Source organism: Aquarana catesbeiana, linkage group LG05 (genome assembly GCF_042186555.1).
Source record: "Aquarana catesbeiana isolate 2022-GZ linkage group LG05, ASM4218655v1, whole genome shotgun sequence".
In the NCBI taxonomy this organism is placed as follows: Eukaryota; Metazoa; Chordata; class Amphibia; order Anura; family Ranidae; genus Aquarana; species Aquarana catesbeiana.
In genome coordinates, this window is record NC_133328.1 from 429,650,440 (window position 1) to 429,672,697 (window position 22,258).

The following is a 22,258-nucleotide window of genomic DNA, read 5'->3' on the forward strand; positions in this document are numbered from 1 at the left end:
GGAAGACACAGGCTAGAATTATTGAGACAAGCACTAAAATGTCTTCCTTCAGGGGAACAGGAGTGCCCTATAAAGCAGGCTATATTTGCACATGCCTATTGATTTCTTGCTTTTAAAAAGATTTTATTTCTCTGTAATACGCTAATTATATATGCTTACTAAAACATAGCATATCTCTTTCTTCCTCTAGTGTTATGATTACGCTAATGGAGCTGTGACTGGAGACCTTTGTGAAGATCTGTGTGTGACGAAGAAGTTGATTTATAAACACTGTCTATACTACCACCGAGGGAAAAAGGTCATACATGCAGACTGGCAAGGCAATTCAATCATTTTAAAGTCCAAAAATGATGCCTTTTCTAAGTTCCAGGCTCCTGACTTATCAAATCGGCCAGATCCTCAGAGTATATCAGACACTGATTTGCTGGTGATGGTAGCTGTGGAAATTAAAAATGTTCTGGGTTTGGATTTACCAAACAATACTATAATGCCCATTTGGACAGAAAAGAAGAAGAATCAGAACTGGAAAGTGGAGCTTGCCAGTATGTGGTCTTTATTTCAACAAGAAGAGTACCTGCTCTTTAACTTGTTACAAGACTTTAGTAGACATGTCCTACAGGTCATTGGAACCTGTGGCCACTTCTATGCAGTTGAATTTCTGAGTGCTGGACACTCTTGGAAACAAAATCTCTTCTCCTTAGAAGAAGTGGTTGGTCAGTGCAAAACAGGTGAGGAAAAGATGAACGCTCTCCTTGATATTGCCATCAGTTTCTTAGATATGGTCCATCAGTTTGACACAGAGTTTTCTCATCGGCTCCACCTTTGTGATGTCAAACCGGAGAACTTTGCCATTAGAAGTGATCTTACTGTAAGTTTACTTTGTTGTTATAAAGGAACTCAAAACAACAGTTATTTCATACACACGCACTCATCTGAAAATGTACTACGCAAAAACGTACATAACCGCTGTTTTTTATGACAAAGCAACACATTAAAGTATACATATTTACAGTGGTAACATTGTCTATAACTTTGTCAGCACATTATATAGGTTTGTTAACTTGCTTATTTGTTCTGTATATTGTCCTAAATCTAAGAAACCAAAATTCGTAAAGTTTACCCTTAAATGGTTGTAGTGGTCCCTTACCTCTTCTTCTGGAGTCCCCCGTCAGTGTTCTCCTCTCCTGTGTGTGCGCCCATAGTAAACCTTGTGAGAACACATTCCCGAGCCGAGCTGTGTGAATCTACAGACACATATAGCGCATCTCAGCCTTGCCCCCACTCCCTCCACACAGGATTTGACTGACAGCAGCAGGAGCCAATGACTCCCACTGTTGCGGGATGAAAAGAAAACACATGCCAACAAGCATAAAAATGTACCGAAATGTGCAAAAGATGCATGTTAATAATACATATCAATATACATGCATTTTCTATGTTTTGCAGTGGGTTTTTATGTGCAATACGGTGTGAAAGGACTCTTAGGCCCCATTTACACTTGCCAAAATTGTGGACAACAGAATTGCGCTGAAATGATGGCCAAATGCACCAAGAATGACAGCCAAATGGCAAAGCTTGTCACCCAAAAAGGAGCAGGAACATCTTATGGCCAACAAATGTGCATAGGCCACGCTAGGCTATGTGAGATCTTAAAGGGGTCTTATCGATAACTTTGAGCTCAGAAAACCCCTGGATCAGGGTGAAGCTGGTGTAATGGTTTAACCTCTTGCCACCCACGTAAGGCATATGTGTGGAGGTAAGGAGGTGGGCTTTAATACCCACACTCCACACGTGCGTCTATGAGTGGCATGGGTTTCTGTGCTTTAAGCACAATCACTGAGAGCTACCAGCACAGAGACCAAGCTATCAAGCTCTTGGTCTGTACTAGTGATCGAGAACCAGCAGGACTGGCTCTTGATCATGTGACCACCGTGACAGGCAATCACAGTGGTCATATGATTAAGCAGACCTTCCAGCCCCCTGAGCATAATAGCCCATTTAAAGCGGTAGTAAACTCTCATACTTCTACCCGAAAAATACATTTTACATTACATATAAGTTCATTAACCACTTGCTTACTGGGCACTTAAACCCCCCTCCTGCTCAGGCCAATTTTCAGCTTTCAGCACTGACGCATTTTGAATGACAATTTCCCGGTCATACAACACTGTACCCAAATGAAATTTTTATCATTTTTTTCCCACAAATAGAGCTTTCTTTTGGTGGTATTTAATCACAGCTGGGATTTTTATTTTTTGCTAAACAAACAAAAAAAGATGGAAAATTTTGAAAAAAAAAAAAAATCATGTTTCATAGTTTGTTATAAAAGTTTGTAAACAGGTAATTTTTCTCCTTCATTGATATGCGCTGATGAGGTGGCACTGGTGGGCACTGATAGGCTGAACTGATGGGCAAGGATAGGCACAGTTAAGGCGGCACTGTTAGGCACAGATAAGGCGGCACTGATGGGGAAAGATAAGGCGGTACTGATGGGCACAGATAAGGCGGCACTGATGGCCACTGATAGGCCCTGATGGGTGGCACGGATGGGTGGCATGAATGGGCACTGATAGGTACCACTGATAGGTAGCACTGATGGGCGGCACTGATGGGCACTGATGGACGGCACTGATGGGTGGCACTGATGGGCACTGGTAAGTGACACTGATGGGCACTGATAGGTGGCACTGATGTGCAGCACTGTTGTTGAGGCACTGATTGTGGGCACTGATAGGTGGCACTGTGGGTACTGATGGGTGGCACTGTGGGCACTGATGGGTGGCGCTGGTGGCCACTGGTAGGCGGCACTGCTGCCTATTGCTAGGTGGCACTGGCAGGGGGCACAGGTGGGCACTGGTGATCTGGCAGCAGATCTCCGTGATCGGGACTGATGTCCCTCTCACGGCCGACAGTGATCGGCTTTTTTTTCCTGCTCACGTTGTCAGCGCGAGGAGAAAAAATAGCCGATTACCGGCTCTGTTGACATCACATGATCAGCTGTCATTGGCTGACAGCTGATCATGTGTTAAGGGGTCGGGATCGACCCCTTACTCCGATCTGTGATCAGGCGAGTCTCATAGACTCGCTGATCACAGAGCGCACCGCGCGCGCCCTGCAGGGGGCGCGCAGGCCGCTCGTGCACAGGACGACATCAATGGACGTAGTCCCGGCAAAGCAAGTCCGCGCTGTAGCCGTCATTCAGTTATAGCTCGGATCTCAAGAGGTAAAGTTACTTTAAATCAAAGCGCCGCATAGGAAATAAATATGAAGGCTTCTTACTTGTAAAAACTTTGTGTTTGATAAAACTCTTTTTCCTCTGCAGACGCCGCCATGCTGACTTCTGTCTTCTGTGTTCAATACTGTTATTACTTACTCCCTTACGCCCTTACTCCCTTTCCATGTTCCTAATCTCGCACGCTCGCTGCCTGGTAAAGGCTTAGCTTATTATGAATGGCAAACAGTCTCCAGGGATCTCGGAGCTGACGTCACACAAAGGAAATGACACAGCCCTGGCATGTAAACACCAATTTTTCGGCAAGAAGAGTCTGCCGGAAAAATGGAACTAACTGCGCCATTGAAAAGAAAAGGACAGATTACACAGAAAGGGATAAGGTAGGAAGCGTTTTACACAGAGCAACTAGTTCACAAGGTAGGAAAGCTTGATATGGTCGAAATAGCACACGATGGGTTTACTACCTGTCATGAACAGGTGTGACCAGACTGTGTGGACTGCAAAGAGGAAACCAAAATGCATGTAAGCTGAATAATATAAAGTTTAAACAAGTAAGTATTGAACAAGTAAACACTCCAAATACAATAGTGAACAACCAACCAAACAGTGACCCACAACAATAACTATATACAATATAAGGGAAGGATCAGGCTGCAGGGCAGGAATGCAAGATAACAGGAGGGACAGGATCAGGATGGGATTGGGTACAGGCTCAGGTTCAGAGGTCGCAGGTACGGATCAGGGCACAAGGAAGATACCAGGGCAAGCATGTGAATGCTTGCAGGGTATTTATATGCACACCTGCAATAGCCTCAGGTGACACCTGATTGCAGGAGGTGCTGTCTGCTCCACACTGCCAGGATCCATCTGCTGGTGGACGACAGTACTGCAGCCCAAAGATGACATAACACCAGCAGGGAAAAGCTCCCCTTCCAAACTGCCAGGAGACACCTGCTGGTGGACCTCAGTACTGCACGCCAAATGATAGATATTACCAGCGGATGGAACCTTTCCTGACACTACCACTTTAAAGGGACACTAAGGTAGGCGGGAAGGGTTAATGTACTGAACCGCTTTGCTTGTAATCCAGAGATCTTCAACTGTAGCTGGGTGCCAGTATGCTGATTATAAGGGAATGCCTGATAGTGGTGCACAGAGGGCAAAAGCATGTCCGTACCTGAACTTTGTAACTGGTGTCTTGATTGGGGGCATGTACAAGCAAGGGTAAGGTGGGTAAGCACATCATTGCAATCCAGAAAACTTGTGGTTCTGAACTTCATTTGTTAACAGGAGAACTGTGATTGGCAGGAAGGCTTCATGATCAAATCAGCACTGTTGGTTGCTTCTCACAATTTCATATTACGATAGAGGAGAATAAAGAATGATGTGATGTTGAGATCTGTAAAAAGTATCCAACTGTCTTCTATTTAAAGATTTATAAAAATCTTGAAAGAAAAGAGAGCAAAAACTTGATTTACTGGTTCTGAATTTCTACCATAATATAACATGCAGAGGAAACCATAATATATAAAACTGAGCGCTGGCAGAGCAGAGATGCAATCATACCCTGCACACAGGCACAGCCAGTCCTTCCTTTGAGAAGATAGAGAAAATAATACATGCAGATTGCCAGAATGATAGAACTGTTGTAAGTATAACTCTGAATATGCCATATATATCCATATATGGCTATATATATATGCCAAATATATCCAATATGCCATATATATATTCATATATATATATATATATATTTAAAACTAAAAGCCTTACACAGATACTTTTATGTTAATGATGTATTTATTATACTTTGTTATAGTATGTATAGTATTTGTTATAGTGTGTTAACTGCACAATAAAGGAGTAAGTTTGCCTGCATGTACACTAACCTTCTTCTACCCCACTCTTTAAAGTACAATCCAGTCCAGTCACCCTTGAAATACTGTATCTGCAGGGAACACGGGTTGTCTGTTTAGGGTATTGCACAGGTTTATCTCATTCCCATTGCTCACTATTTTGCTCATTGTTTTGATTCTAATACAGTAGAGGCATTCCCAGACATACCCTATGTAGGTTCCTGTTTGTCACATAGGTGCTGACTTACTAAATGAAATAGATTGTTCACATTGCAAGGTCATTTACCCCAGAGCTTAATGGTTGACATGAAGCTCTCCATCATCTAATCATGTGTAAGCAAAAATAGTTTTTTTTTTTTTATTTCCCTTGCATGTGATTGGCTATTCATTGCAAAGTGAAACTTCACCACACTCGCCAAGGGAAATTTCCCTTGCAAAGTGCAACTTCCTTTGCAAAGTGAATACCCTATTTGCTTTTAATAAATCAATCCCATAGAGTAAGCATGCCGTACTAAGTTCAGTGGAACTGCTTCATCACAGCCTCCAGACAGATTCAAACCTGCCTTGAAAGGTTGGATCTGCCTGGTGACACATAGGTAAAAAAAAGGTAACACTTCAAGAAATGGACCTAGTCACCCACCTAACATGTCAAGAGTTTCCTGGAATCTGGCTGAAGTGGATTTACATATCTAATTATGATAAATTGATTGAGCTTCCAGCAGAGATGGTGAGCCAGTGAACAGTAAGTGGTTTCAAATAGATCTATAATGATAAAAAGCCACTTTAAGGTGAGTATGTCTCACTAACTAATCCCCACACATACTAGTCGGGTGCTAGCTCAGCTCGCATTCTGTATCATGAGATTAAAGATTCTGGATGGCTGCACTTCCCAAAAAATCCTCTTTATTCGAGACCAAATGACAGGTGGTTCACAGATGGAGCAGGGGACACACAGGTAGGCGCGTTTCATGCTAAAGTTAGCGCTTAATCATTACCCCATAGATCTATACTCAGACAAAAAAGTTAACGAAAAAAGAAACAAAACATATTCAGAGATGCCTTACTACCAACTGTCAGTATTTTTACTGCCAGCCAGTAAAAACAGGCACTTTTCTCCTGTCAGTAAATGCCAGTGACAGGAAAAGACTGCCAGTAAAAAAATATGGCTGTGAGGCTCGGCTCAGCATACGCAGTTCCGGCCCGGAGCTAGCCGAGGCCCCCCAATGTGCAGTAGGGAACCTTACAATGAATGGCGGTGGCAGAGCCGATGGAAACATTGGGTGGGGTGCCGACATCGCTGAATACATAGCTTGTTGAAGGTGGAAGGTGGACTAGAGCAGCAAAAAATTATGCCAGGTTCCCGTTATGTCAGCTAAGAACAGGACATTTGGCTATAGTGGACATGGGAACAACATTGGTTGGTCCGACAAAATATTGCTAATGTGACATGCAAACAGGAGGGTCAGAACTTGACTTCAAAGAAGATTAATTTATGGATTTCAGGCTGTTGGTGCAGTCATGTTAAATCGGTACAACTAAAGGCAAAACTCTTTTTAGTTTTGGATAGAGTGGAGAGGAATTAGAACACCTATTAGGTTTCTGCCGTAGTATGTTTCCCCCAGTTGGGGAGATTCACCCTCTCTATTTGTCCTATTTACCATTATCATTGCAAGTGAATGTAAAAGAAAATCTCAAATTTTGGGTTGTCCCCAGAAAAGTAATAGAGGGGAAATCTTTCAATGGGAACACTACTTCTGGTGGCCTGGGGGTCCCCAAGGAGTTCTCTTAATTTGCAAGGATTTCCCTTCACTTCCTGTTTGACTATGGGAAGTTGAAGGTAAATCTCCACAATGGGACACAGATGACAAATAAAATCTGATGGGGGTGATAATCCTCCCTTGCGCTATCCAAAATAAAAAAAAGTTCTGCCTATAGTTCTATTTTAACTTTTATTGTCCCAGGAAACTACAAGTAGCTAGTATTCCATTGCACATAATTGCCTTGCAACAAAATGTTCTCATGTACTCTTTGCAAATTTGTTGACTTCTCCTGATCTCCAGGGACAACTGTAATACAAAAATGTGTCCCTGAAAATGTTTGTGCCTTGAAATGTCCTTGGATTTTAAATAACAAAATGTACACATCTCCTCATTTTCTGGATTTTAAAATAATTTACTAATATTATTTTGTGATGTTTCTTTTCGAGAGTTATTTTTCATTTTGAGCATTATTTTCTATTGAAGAGCAATAATGAGAGATTTACATAAATTAGCTAAGCAACAAGGTGTCCGTAAAAAAATATTTTTAATATTTATATTTTAAAACGGTGCCAACTGTGCAATGCTGTAGATAAAGGAAAAGTTTGGTAAATGAATGTTATCTTCTAGGAAACAAGTTCTATAATTTTTTTTAATAATCTGATATATGAGCACCTGGATTCCCTGCACTTGTCATTGTTGTATATTAATGCAAAGGACAAATAGCCTACCCAAACCTATTAGATGGTAATGGCAAAATCAATAATGGAATTGAAAAATGATTGGATTATTTTCTTACCACTAATGGTATTCATAGTTGTAAAAGATAATTCTGCAATATTCCAATCCAGAAAAATGATCCAACTGCCTTTGTGTGCTCACACAATAATGTTGTTTTTCCCTAAGGCAGAACTGATCGTGGCTCTTAAGTTTCTTTTGTTTTGCCATCTTCTGAACTAAAACTGCAGAAGTTGGGAGTCAATCATGTAGGCATAATCTCATATATAAAGTGTATGTATGTATATATATATATATATATATATATATATATATATATATATATATATACACACAAACAGTATCTCACAAAAGTAAATACACCCTCACATTTATGTAAATATTTTATTATATCTTTTCTTGTGACAACACTGAAGAAATGACACTTTGCTACAATGTAAAGTAGTGAGTGTACAGCTTGTATAACAGTGTAAATTTGCTGTCCCCTTAATAAATAACTCAACACAGCCATTAATGTCTAAACTGCTGGCAATAAAAATGAGTACACCCCTAAGAGAAAACGTCCAAATTGGGCCCAAAGTGTCAATATTTTGTGTGGCCACCATTATTTTCCAGCACTGCCTTAGCCTCCTTGGGCATGGAGTTCACCAAAGCTTCACAGGTTGGAGTCCTCCTCCACTCCTCCATGACGACATCACGGAGCTGGTGGATGTCAGAGACCTTGCACTCCTCCACCTTCTGTTTGAGGATGCCCCACAGATGCTCAGTAGGGTTTAGGTCTGGAGACATGCTTAGCCAGTCCATCACCTTTACTCTCAGCTTCTTTAGGAAGGCAGTGGTCGTCTTGGAGGTGTGTTTGGGGTCATTATCATGTTGGAACACTGCCCTGTGGCCCAGTCTCCAAAGGGAGGGGATCATGCTCTGCTTCAGTATGTCACAGTTAATGTTGGTATTCATGATTCCCTCAATGAACTGTAGCTCCCCAGTGCTGGCAGCACTTATGCAGCCCCAGACCATGACACGCCCACCACCATGCATGACTGTAGGCAAGACTCACTTGTCTTTGTACTCCTCACCTCGTTGTCGCCACACATGCTTGACACAATCTGAACCAAATAAGTTTATCTTGGTCTCATCAGATCACAGGACATGGTTCCAGTTATCCACGCCCTTAGTTTGCTTGTCTTCAGCAAACTGTGGGCTTTCTTGTGCATTATCTTTAGAAGAGGCTTCCTTCTGGGACAACAGCTATGCAGACCAATTTGATGTGGTGTGCAGTGTATGATCTGAGCATTGATAGGCTAGCCCCCCACCCCTTCAACCTCTGCAGCAATGCTGACAGCACTCATACGTCTATTTCCCAAAGACAACCTCAGGATTTGACGCTGAGCACATGCAACTTCTTTGGTCGGCCATGGTGAGGCCTGTTCTAAGTGGAACCTGTCCTGTTAAATCGCTGTATGGTCTTGGCCACCATGCTGCAGTTCAGTTTCAGGGTCTTGGCAATCTTCTTATAGCCTAGGCCATCTTTATGTAGAGCAACAATTCTTTTTTTCAGATCCTCAGAGATTTCTTTGCCATGAGGTGCCATGTTGAACTTCCGGTGACCAGTATGAGAGAGTGAGAGCAATAACATCAAATTTAACACACCTGCTCCCCACTCCCCATTCACACCTGAGACCTTGTAACACTAGTCACATGACACCGGGGAGGAAAAATGGCTATTTGTGCCCAATTTGGACTTTTTCACTTAGGGGTGTACTCACTTTTGTTGCTAGCGGTTTAGACATTAATGGCTGTGTGTTGAGTTATTTTGAGGGGGCAGCAAATTTACACTGTTATACAAGCTGTACACTCATTACTTTACATTGTAGCAAAGTGTCATTTCTTCAGTGTTGTCACATGAAAAGATATAATAAAATATTTACAAAAATGTGAGGGATGTACTCACTTTTGTGAGACACTGTAGATATAAAACACCCAATACAGTTAATGTATTCATTAAAAAACCTATTACATTTAGTTTTACTTTTTTTTAAGTGTATAAATACCCAAATCTGTCCGGATAGCCACCTCCTGTGATACAGTGAACAACAGCACTGAGACTTTGAGGGGGTGAGGCAGAATGCTGAGCCAGTCAGGGCTTTATTGCAGTGCTGTCTCTGAGCATGCTCACTGGAGGGGGGGAGCAGAGGGAAGCCCTTATCCATTTGCAGCCACGTTGTTTATTGGCATTAGTCTAAAATAAGGCCTAGGCAGTCTTTTGGCACACAAAACTGCTCATGTATATGAATTTCAACTTTTATTTTTTGGCTTGATTTGAGCACTATGTGCTCATAGTCAGACAATCCACAGTGAACAAACAAAATGGAGTGCAGGTGAGGCTGGTACATTGGGCATCATCCAGCTTTGAAGGTCATTATGGCTATAAAGTCGTGACCAAAAATATTGGCACCCCTGCATTTCTGTCAGATAATGCACCCGTTCGCCCAGAAAATTGTTCCAATTACAAATTTTTAGGCATTCGCATGTTTATTACTTTTTTTTTTGTATTCTACAAAAAGTGTAGAAACAAAAAGCCAAATCTGACACATTCCACGAAAAACTCCAAAAATGGACTAGACAAAACTTCTGAAATGTAAGAAATAATTGCATTCCAAGTTTGTGATGCTCCTGTTATTGGTAATTGAACTCACTTGTATCAATTAACAGGTGCTCACAATATAGAAATCACACCGCCAACCAGTTAAAATGGTGAAAAATTGACTCAACCTTTCTGTTGTGTATCTCTGTGTGCCACACAAGGCATGGAGAAGAGAAAGAGCAGCAAAGACTTGTCTGAGGATTGAAGAACATCAAGCAGGGACAATCTCAAGGTTACAAGTCCATCTCCAGAGATCTTAATGTTCCTGTGTCCACTGTGCGCAACATTGTCAAGAAGTTTATAGCCCATGGCACTGTAGCTAATCTCCCTGGACGTGGACGAAAGAGAAAAATTGATCAAAGAGTTTGCCAAAATCCTTTTGGGAAGATGTGCTGTGGACAGACGAAGCAATATTACAGCTTTTTGGTAAAGTCCATCATTCTACTGTTTTCAGAATAAGAAATGAGGCCTTTAAAGAAAAGAATACAGTTCCTACAGTCAAACATGGTGGAAGTTCACTGATGTTTTGGGGGTGCTTTGCTGCTTCAGGCACTGGATGTCTTGACTGCGTGCATGGCATTATGAAATCTGAAGACTACCAAAGAATTCTGGGGTACAATGTAGGGCCTAGTGTCAGAAAGTTGGGTCTCCATCAGAGGCCATGGGTCTTACAGCAGGACAATGACCCAAAGCACACGTCAAAAAGTACCCAGAAATGGTTTAAGACAAAGCACTGGAGGGTACTGAACTGGCCAGCAATGAGTGCAAATCTAAATTCCATAGAGCATCTGTGGAGAGATCTCAAAACAGAAGTTTGGAAAAGGAACCCTTCCAATCTGAGAGACCTGGAGCAGTTGGCGAAATAAGAGTGGTCTAAAATTCCATTAGAGAGGTGTAAGAAACTCATTGATGGTTACAGGAAGCGATTGATTTCAGTTATTTTTTCCAAGGGGTGTGCTACCAAATATTACATTGCGGGTGCCAATAATTTTGTCCAGTCCATTTTAGGTGTTTTGCGTGGAATGTGTCAGATTTGGCTTTTAGTTTCTCCACTTTTTTGTTCCCCACCAATACAAACAATAGAAATAAACATGAGAATGCCTAAACATTTGTAATTGCAACAATTTTCCGAGCGAAGTGGTGCATTTTCTGACAGAAATGCAGGGGTGCCAATATGTTTGGCCATGACTGTACTCCCTGTAATGCAGTAGTTCCACTACTGCAAAGAATAAAATATAGCAAGTACTTAAGAAAAAATAAAAGTGATTGTAAAGTCTTGTTTTGTTTTAGTTTTTTAACCACTTCAGCCCCGGAAGGATGTACCCCCTTAATGACCAGGGCATTTTTTTGATACAGCACTGTGTTATTTTAACCGACAACTGCGCAGGCGTGCGACATTGTACCCAAATAAAACTGATGCCTTTTATTCCCCACAAATAGAGCTTTCTTTTGGTGGTATTTAATGATTTGATGCGGTTTTTATTTTTTGCGCTATAAACAAAAAAAGACCGACAGTTTTGAAAAAAAACAATATTTTTTACTTTTTGCTATAATACATATTAAAAAAAAAATGTAAAAAAATGAATTTCTTCATCAGTTTAGGCCAATATGTATTCTCCTACAAATTTTTGGTAAAAAAAATCCCAATAAGCGTATATTGATTGGTTTGCGCAAAAGTTATAGTGTCTACAATAAAGGGGATAGATTTAGGGACTTTTAATTTTTTTAATCCTTTTTACTGGTAATGGCGGCAATAAGTGATTTTTAGCGGGACCGTGACATTGCAGCAGACAAATTTAACCCTAAGTGCCACTTTTTGGGGACCAGTGACACCAATACAGTGATGAGTGCTAAAAAAATGCACTGATTACTGTATAAATGACACTGGCAGGGACGGGGTTAACACCAGGGGTGATCAAAGTGTTAAGTGTGTCCTAGGGAAGTGCTTTCTAACTGTATGGGGTATGGACTGACAGGGAGTACTCAAAGATTGCTGTTTCTGATTATTGGAACAGACGATCTCTCTGTACTCCCCTATCAGAATGGGGATCTGCCTTGTTTACATAGGCAGATCCCCATTCTGCCTCTCTGTGGAGCGATTGCGGGTGGCTGGCGAACATAGCGGCCGCGGGACTTGCGCATTGGCTCCCACTCTGTGCCGCGCACGCCCCTACGGTATCTATTACACAAAACGACGCACGGGTACATTGTTTCCTACAATAGAGACGCCCTGCCGCAGTATATCGGTGGGCAATCCTTAAGTGGTTAAATAACAAACATGTTATACTTACCTGCTCTGTGCAGTTAGTTTTGCACAGATAAGCCCAGATCCTCCTCTTCTCGGGTCCCTCAACGGTGTTCCTGGCCCCTCCCTCCTGTTGAGTGCTCCCACAGCAAGCAGCTTGCTATGGGGGCACCCGGGCCTAGTTACAGCTCCATGTCCATTCAGACACGGAGCCATGACCCGGCCTCTCTCTCTCCTCTCCTGGCTGAATGATTTTGATTGATTTTGATTGCAGCGGGAGCCAATCGTTCCGCGTTGCTGTCTCAGCCAATAAGGAGGGGAGTCCTGGGCAGCTTAGACACTCCTGCAACATCGTTGGATAATGACGGACTCAGGTAAGTATTAGGGGGGCTGAGGGGGGCTGCTGCACACAGAGGGTTTTTTTTTATCTTAATGCATACAATGCATTAAGATAAAAAAACCTTCTGCCTTTACAATCCCTTTAACTTCAAAACTTGTCTCCATGGACCCTGCAAAATGATCACAAAAGTCTTTATTTCTACAAACATCTTACATTAATATTAACGGAGGTCTACCTAAGTAATGAGATTATAAACACATAAATGCAGCTCCTGGACATTTTCCAATGGTAAAATGAATACATGAAGATTGTATTTAAACTACCAGTGTTCTGTTGGCTACATTAATACAAATCTAGCTAGTGTAGTTGGATCAATTTAACAGCACTCCAAACTTTTCAGAAGTTGTGCCAGGGTCAACGTTTTACTGGCTCACACATTAATGACTACATACGTTTTTCTAGTAGTACTGCAAAAGATCCAAACACATCTCTTCATTTCTTGGTTTCTTATCCACATTCTACAATTGTATTTCTCTAACAACAGTGATCATGAGCTCAGTTTTGTTCTAGTGCCATGAAAGGAGGAAGGGGTACGTCAGTGTCTGCTGGCATGGTCTAGAAATTCAGAGCCACCAGCATTACGGGCAAAGTGTAGCCAAGAATTCTCTCTATTTATTAGTCACCTACATTAGTGGAAGATTTTAATGTGAGTGAGTAATAAAATAAGAAGATTACTGGCAACACTGTTCCTGATGTGCTGGTGGTTCGGTGAATACTTTGTAAAGGTGGTATAGCAGCGGGTGAAATGTCCTTTTGTGAGAAATTGAGGTGCTGGAACCAAATATAGCTTCATCACACAGTTGGAATATTTACCTTATTGAAGGGTACTAAGGGGCTCTGGTTGGCAGCTCAATAGGCTTGGGTAAAATCCAGACAGGTACAGAAAAAAATGTGAGTTCCGGGCACCAATATTGAGAGATCGTGAAGAATTTTATTAATCATTAGCATGTTTTTGTCTGTACCCCTTTTGTTTCTAATGACTGGCATGGTGTATAACATGCTTCTCTAATTCTGTTAAATATGTACCCTTTTATAAAGCCAATAATTTTAAAGCCACCTTTTGTAGGGTTATGTTTTCCTATGTTTATTAAATCATTTAAGAACAATATGGGGGAAAAGGGATAAATAAAATGTGTCTGAGACAAACATTTTTTAAAACCCAACTCTACCCAAAAATGATTTTTGCCTATTGTGGCCTCCCACCTCCATCTAACCCAGCCTGCCTGGTGTAACGCCAGTTATACTCCACCTAAGCCCCACTCCCACCCCACGCAGGCCTTCCGTTTATGCTGGAGTGGGTTTTAAAATAACCCCTTAGATCTATTTTGTTTTCTACTAAAATCCTTTACTGGTATGATATAGTTCTAAAGTGGTTGTAAACATAGTTACACCACTTTTATTATTATAGGCTTACCTGTAGGTACTGGGAATATCTACTAAACCTGCATGGTTTAGGAGATATTTACCATATACACTTGCGCCGACATAATCCCGCATGCGCACTGAAGGAGGGGCACGTGCCGTGACTGGCGGCTCCCGCGCGCACGTGCGGGAGTGACGTCACGCGTCTCCGGCCAGTCACAGAGCCAGAGTCCACGACCCCAGAAGGAAGAGGGGTGAAGATGGATGCGGCCACCAGCGGGGACAGCGGGGACATCGTGGGCTTCGTTTACAGGTAAGTGCAACATAATGGGCTAGTATGCAATGCATACTAGCCCATTATGCTTTTACTTTGCGGGGGGAAAAGAGGAAGTAAAACCCATCAGGGTTTACTTCCTCTTTAACTGGCAGAAGTATCCTTTGAAACTGCATAAAGTACTCTAGGGTACACGAACAGTGTTTGTAGTCTAGAATTTTGGTTAGGATGTTATGCATGCCCTGCCTATTTATTAAACCTTGGGAAAAATGCCCATTTATTGAACATGGTGGGATTGCTTGGTGGTATGAATAACACCAGGTACTATATGGCAATACTGCAATGATTTGTGGTATGAGGTATGTGATGTACAGCACAGCACTCGGAGTGGAGCAGTGAGAAGTATATAATGTACTGGGTAGTGTAGAGTCGACCGATCTGAGTATGCCACTGACAGAGCAGTACAGCCAGGAATGAATACAGTATGGGTGGTCTATGTTACGTTGGCTAAAGGCCACCTATCTTCCTGATACGTCCAGTGAACACTTTTCAACAAAGCATAATATGTATGTATGTAAACTCGCAGCATATAACGTATTAATACAAAATTTTATAAAAAACATTCTTTCTCTGTAGGTTAACAGTATTATAACTCACTGTTCAAGCCTCTGTAGTGTGCATTCAGTTGCAAAATAACAGGATCACCCTTTAAAGAATGCTCTGTGTTATTGTGCTGAGCTTTTGTGTTCAATCACTCAATGCAGAACACCGGGTTTTTCTTATGACCTCTCCTTCTGCAAAGCGTTTTGTCGTTTTCATTATCTCAATGCAGTACACAAATGAATATTATCATTACATTTTATTATGGAGGAAAACATTGTTTGCTATTCTGCCTCCAAACAAAATAGCTAACTGCGTAACTTTTGGCAGAGATAAATGGCTTTATTTCCTTAGTCAGCTTAAGGTTTCCTGCAAGGTGTTTTATGGCTTAACAGAACAGCCTGAGTTAACCTTATTTGCACACAGCTGGGATTAAACTAGATAGTATACATGTCAGTACACTTTTAATAATAAAAGTATATCTGAGCCCAAAACTTTTTATCTTCCTGTTGTGGTGGCAGCTCAAAATGTTAGATAATTGCTCACTTTCAGCTCCAATGATAATAATTATCAAGACAAATAGAAAAGGTGGATCTTCCCAGGTCACAGCAACACAGACAACAATAAACACCTGCCAGGTATTCTAACCCTTCCCCATTCTAAAAAGTTTTAGATATGCTTTAAGTTAATTTTTCCTTAAAGCGGATCTTCAGTCATTTTTTCATCTTTCCATCTATTAAATCTTCTGCCCTTGTTGTTTTAACTCTGGATAGTAAAACATTTTTTTTTTCTGCCAGTAAATACCTTATACAGCCCACTTCCTGTTTCTTGTCTGGTCATTAGTCTAGGCTTATGACATCATGCACAGCTCTCTCTCTCACTCTTGTGAGAGTTTGCCAGGAAGGGAGGGGGGGGGGGGTGAGTCATTAGAGGGCCAATGAGAGCTGCAGGGCTGCAGAGCTGGAGGTGTGCCTCTGTGTGTCTGTGTAAATCCATGAAGTGAACAGGCAGCAGCTTCAGCTACCCACAGTTAAAATGGTTGCAGCCAGACTCCGTGAAGGGAGATTTCTGCAGCATATTTGGCAAGTACAGAATCACAGTATATATAAAATAATATGCAAAGGGATTGGATGAAAGCTTCAGAATGGCAAAGATGTTTTTATTACAAATTATGTGAGCAGACTGCAGTTCCTCTTTAAGTGCTAGGGGGGTTACATGGCAGGTATATTTAACCTAGATAGTAAGGCTGGGTTCACACTACTGCGAATTGGATGTGGCTTTCCCCTAATCCAATTTGCATGTCAGGAGATTGTGACCGACTCTCAATGGAGCCAGTTCGCTCATCTCCATGGCAGCTGCGGAGCGGGTTGCAGAAGGGTCCTGTGCATCTTTGGCTCCGTTTCAGGTCCAAATTCAGGCGAAAATTTGGGCCTGATTCATCCCTGAAACAGAGAAGGGGGACGCACTGGACCCCTGCTGTGAGCCGCATATGAAGACAGTGTGAACCCAGTCTAATGGAAAATAGATGGTTGCTGAATGCTCTCCTGCATCTACCGTTTAAGTGAATATACTCTAAGTGGCATACAAAGACTTTACTTGCAACCCCTTAATTACCCAGATAATAAAGGCAATTATTATTATTTTTTAAATAACAAACATGTTATAATTACCTGCTCTGTGCAGTGGTTTTGCACAAGGAGTAGCCCCAATCCTCCTCTTCTCGGGTCCCCCGTGGGCTCTCCTGGCCACCCCCTCCTGCCGAGTACCCCCAGAGCAAGCAGCTTGCTCCTGAGCTGCTGCTCTACATTCCCATTCACACACAGATCCGTGGCTTATCCCCACCCCTCCTTCCCATTGGCTCCCGCTGCTGTCTCAGTCAATGAAGAGGGAGAGTCCCTGGAGAGCTGAAGCTTTCGTGCACATCACTGGGGTTTAGGTAAGTATTGGGGGGGGGGGGGGGGGGGGCTGCTGCACAGAGAAGGTTTTTTTACCTTCATGCATAGAATGCATGAAGGTAAAAAACCTTGAGCCTTTAGAACCACTTTAAGTTTGAAGTTTGACAATAAAGCTAACATTACAAATGGTATGACTAGCAAGAGTAAAAAGGTACCTTGTAGTGTTCCATATGGCTGGACCAGTAACTACAGTAGTACTGCTTTGCTATACATAGCAGTTCCTTCTATATAAACCAGGAGTACCCAATGGCAGAGAGATGGGGAAGAGATTAACTGTGTGAAGTTCCTGCTGTTATATAATAGAATTTAACCCTTTAGATTTTTCATTTCCTTCCTAATTTTCAGATTTGTCCCTGAATATGATAAAATCCTTCCTTTGCAATTTAGATTTAGTTTATAACGCCTACTGAGGAAGCCCATATTCCAGGCATAACATGTATAGGGATGGAGCCATGCTACGGAGGATGGCATGGTCTTTGTGGTATGATGTACACCGCGGTTTGGTGTCCTCTGTACCTTGACATGTGTATACCATAGCACGGATAGTGCTTTTAATAAGTGAGTAAGATGCTGTCAGGGGAAGAGAGTGCTTTGGTGGAGCGGAGGAGATACTGAAAGGATAACAAATGCTTGTTGTAACCTTGTTATTATATTAGGGTTTTAACGCCATGAGGTCAGCATTTTTAAACTGCACTGGTTGGCTGCATGTATAACAAGGACAACACTGGAAGCACAAAGTGGAAAGTGTTTATAAGATGTTAGCGGTGGACTGTTTCCCCACGGAATTATTTGGACATTTATTTTCTTTCGATTGCTTATCGTATGATTTGCGCTACATCTGTATGGTTATATTGATGATGTGAAGTGAGGTGAAAGCAGCTTTGATGTTTGGCAGCATTTTGAATAATTTCTCGGTTTGTGATCATATTGATACTTGTAGTGCGCGGAATGTTCACATGATTTTAATCCAGTGAGAGTGCCAAACTAACGTCCACAGTTCATTCACAGTGTACTGGTGCAGAGAGCACTGCTAATGTCAAAACATCAGCACCGCTCTCAGAATCGGTATAGACTATCCAGTCAGGAGAAGAGGTAAAGAGGAAAAGGATCCCGTGGCGTCACATGACTGGTCTGAAGACTTCAGAAAAGATCAGTATATGTGAAAAAAAAACATAAAACACAGTCATCAGGGTAAATTAAGAGGTGAGCATGGAGCACAGGGTTGGGGATTAAGCACAGCCTGTATATGTAATAAATAGAAGCCCTGTATATAATACAAGGCTATTATATACTATAGACTATACTTTATGAGGCTGACTGGTTGAGTGGTCCATAAAAATGTTTTTCATACAGTTAAGTAAACCCTCTACTTATTCGATATTAGCCCTTCTTCGTCTACTACCCAAACATCATTATGATAGGACACATTCCAATGTTTTAAATGTTAAGAAAAATACAAATTTTATAAGGATATTTAGTTCTGATAACAGCCTGCGAAAACCTGTAAAATGTGTGGATCACTCCAAGCTTAATTTTATGTGATGAAACTACCATAAGACTAAGCAATTCCAGCTGGGGATCAGATGTTTGGTTTGAGCTTAGTCCAAGTTTTAACTTGTTCTTTATAACCAGCTGTAAAAAGCTTGATATGCAGGAACAGTTCCTCTGTGAATTAAAGTATGTATTTCCCTAAGCCCATCTCCTTTATACAGCAGTATTTCAACCTATAAAAAAGAACAAGGCTATTTTATTCCCCTTCCACTTATCACAGCTAATATATTATGATCCTAAAAAATTTAAGGAAACTCACAATTTAAATGCTTTTATAAAGTTATGAAGAAACTACATTAAATAAGCATGTGACATGTAAAAAATGTAAAAAAGAAAGTCCAGAATTTAGTTATATAACTGTATATTTTTAGTGTTTTTTCTCTTGCATAGGAATGAAATGGGTTATAATATAACAAGGGACAAGCTGTTGCTTGCATAAATTATTGCTACAGCCGCAAAAACTACAACTGTTACTCTCTAGGTTATTATTTAAAGTGGACCTACACTGAAAAGTAAAAATATATAGAACAGGCAATTTGCCTTTACAATACACTAAAAAAATTGCCTTTTGCTACCGCTATAAATTCCTCTTCAAAATTAACAGTCTACTTCCCGACATGTAAAGCTACATCTGCAGTGCGAGGCTTAATGCCGCGTACACACGACCGGACTTTCCGGCAGAAAAGATCCGACGGAATCATTCCGTCGGACATTCCGATCGTGTGTGGGCTTCGTCGGACTTTTTCTTTCTAAAATTCTGATGGACCTAGAAATAGAACATGTTTCAAATCTTTCCAACGGACTCAATCCCCATCGGGAAAACCGTTCGTCTGTATGCTAGTCCGACGGACCAAAAACGACGCAAGGGCAGCTATTGGCTACTGGCTATTGAACTTCCTTATTCTAGTCCCGTTGTACATCATCGCGTTCTAAACGAACGGACTTTGGTGTGATCGTGTGTAGGCAAGTCCTTTTCAGCGGAACTCCATCGGATCTCCGTCGGAAAGACCGTCAGAGTCTACTCTGATGGAAAGTCCAGTCATGTGTACGCGGCGTTAGGCTTTCCTGCCTCTGACTGCTAGTCTCATTAAATTTTGCGTGAGATGGGGTGTACTCACACTGGGCATGGGTGATTGGAACCATGTCCAAATATGAATGCCCCCCTCACCCCTGCTGCTCTGCGCTCATACTGTTCTGTAAAGTAAGTGTTTATAGAGATGCTTACATCATCCAGAACAGAGTGATCCCTGATTTTGTGTTCTATGGAGAGTTCTATGCTCAGGCATGATTTCGGCACACACTATAGAGAACTGGCCTGGCCCACAAGTGAACTTCACCTAGGACTGCTTGGGGGAGGTACACTTAATAGTCACCTGGCATGGCTTGGAGCAATCACACTAACAAACTGGATCGAGGGGGTGGACAATGCCTAGGTAAGATTAAAACTGCCAGTGTAAGTACAGCCTTAGTGGCATCCCTACTGTACTGCTCACTATTATGAGGGCCTGAAGAGGAAGCTGTACCCAAGGACCCTCAGTGCAAGCATCTTCCTGCTTCTGCCTCCTTTATTCTAAGGACCTATGCTTCTTCCACCTCTCCTGCAGTTTCAATATCAGCAGGGAGGCAGCTTTGACATGAAGAATCAAAGCCCTTCTCTACCAAGATGCAACCTCTGTAAAGAGACACAATGTGGAGCAAAGCATAGGAGAAAGATCAGCTATCTGAGGCCTACAGGCAATACTGGTGAATAGTCCTATGCCCTCCCTTTGCTTACCTTTTTTTGGGCACAGCTTCCATAGTACAGGTCCTTTTCAACTAAATGGATCCTCCATATGTTACAATTTGGAATCCACTAGGGGAAGCTTGATATCTTTTTTGTAATAAAGGTTACAAAGGGACATGTACCTAGCAGCTCTATTAGCGAGATCTTTCCACAGGCTTTTCAGGAAGATATAAGATGTTAGCTGGCAAATTGTCCAACCAGCATCCACCCACACCTGTAATGGCTTTGGGTGGAATTAGCCATAAGCTCATTTGTAAAACCCACATTTTTGTCTTTTCCTTGCTCCAAGAATTGACTCACTTTTACTATTACATTGAAAGAAGGAAACCGGCTTCTTACAGCTCATTTTAATAGTTAGCATATAGCTTCCCATACATTAAAGATGTTGCATGGCTGTACTTTTGATCTCACTTTAGGCCACTTTAGGCCTAAACATTTCATTATGAAAAGCTAGAAATCTACTTCCCAATTTCTTAATGGACGCATTTTTCATTGTGCTTCACTAGAGCAGAATACCATTCCTCTCTTGTATTAGGAAAGCATCAGTGCTTTGTTACTTATCTAGGTCCTAGTCTGAAAATGGTTCTGTGGTTCTGAACTACATGTATATGATTTTTCATATAATGTCAGTAATGTTTTATCATCTAAGGCCCAATATTGTTAGTAATATGAATATACTTAATGTAGAACTAAGTCCTCCCATTGAAGAATATGTGTTGCAGCACTTAATAATAAGTACAACTGTACCTATCTTTTAGTCCCCTTGCAAAGCCCCACAAATATCTGAAGATCCTGCCAGTGATGTCAGTCTAATGCTGCTTCCTGTGATAGTATGGTCAAAATGCTGCCATGCTCCTAACCTCAGAGCAGAGTTGTCACTCTCATGTAGGCTGTGCTTGCTTGCCCTACAATGGGATGAAAAAATAAGCTGCAGTGTCTTGAAGGGGGAGCGTGTTAGACCAAATTGAAAGAGTTTGGCTCAGTCAGGGAAGGAGACTTTTTTTTTTATTATTCTACGAGGCTTATGCCTCACATAGTTATTAGATTTAGTAATTGTTTTTACTGTCATACAGGAGCCTTTAGTTTTACTTTAATGCAGCGCTATATAATCATGACCTATAACTGCAAATGCCAGGTAAGTTACTGTCTGAAAATCAATAACAAAGCTTTTCACCAGGGAAAAACAAGAGTTTAGATCCCTGCTCTCCCCAAACAGCCATAACTAGTAATCTAGACCAAAACTACCATTGCCGCTGAAAGCAGAATCCAGTGATGTAAAGTTTAGTGTTTAAACTGACACAGCTACCACAGAGTGTAAACTTCAGTCTCCTCTAAGATGGTAGTAAAATGTTTAAGATGTTTTCACTGTTCTACCATCAAGTAGACACTTTCAATAAAGGCAATATCCTCACATGAAACCCCTCAAAAAATATTTGGATAGGCTTGGCATTGTCATGCTTCCCCCAGCTCATGTGACCTGCCGTCTCCTTCTCCTGTATGGTCTCTCGGTCAGGTCAGTGCAAAATAGTACAGACATTACCATTTATTAAACCAAATTCTTGTTTTGTTTTGTTTTTTTGCACTCGCATGAAAACAGATAAAACAATGCATATCACAACAGCTAGCATTCCCAACCTAAGTTTCATCCTTTCAACTTAATTAGAGGAGATAGTCACTCAAATTGTATGTTACACTGTTTTGCTTTGTCTATTAGGGTTACTTTGTGGTATAAGCCAAGGAAGCAATTCAAACTCTGTAGTGTATTATTATTTGCTCTACTAAACAGAAGGGCTGTACATACAGCTCCAGGTAAAAAAATCAATTCATAGTATACAAGGTATGACAAAATATGCATAAAGTA

At 41.4% G+C, this 22,258-nt stretch overlaps 1 protein-coding gene across 1 annotated transcript in view; it reads left to right on the forward strand.

Moving 5' to 3' along the window:
* Positions 1-22,258, forward strand: part of DIPK1C (divergent protein kinase domain 1C) — a 147,851-nt gene that overhangs the window by 90,445 nt on the left and 35,148 nt on the right. Inside the window, exon 2 of the mRNA XM_073631250.1 lies at positions 191-868. Coding sequence (XP_073487351.1) covers positions 191-868 — 678 coding nt within the window. The remainder of the gene's footprint in view (positions 1-190; positions 869-22,258) is intronic.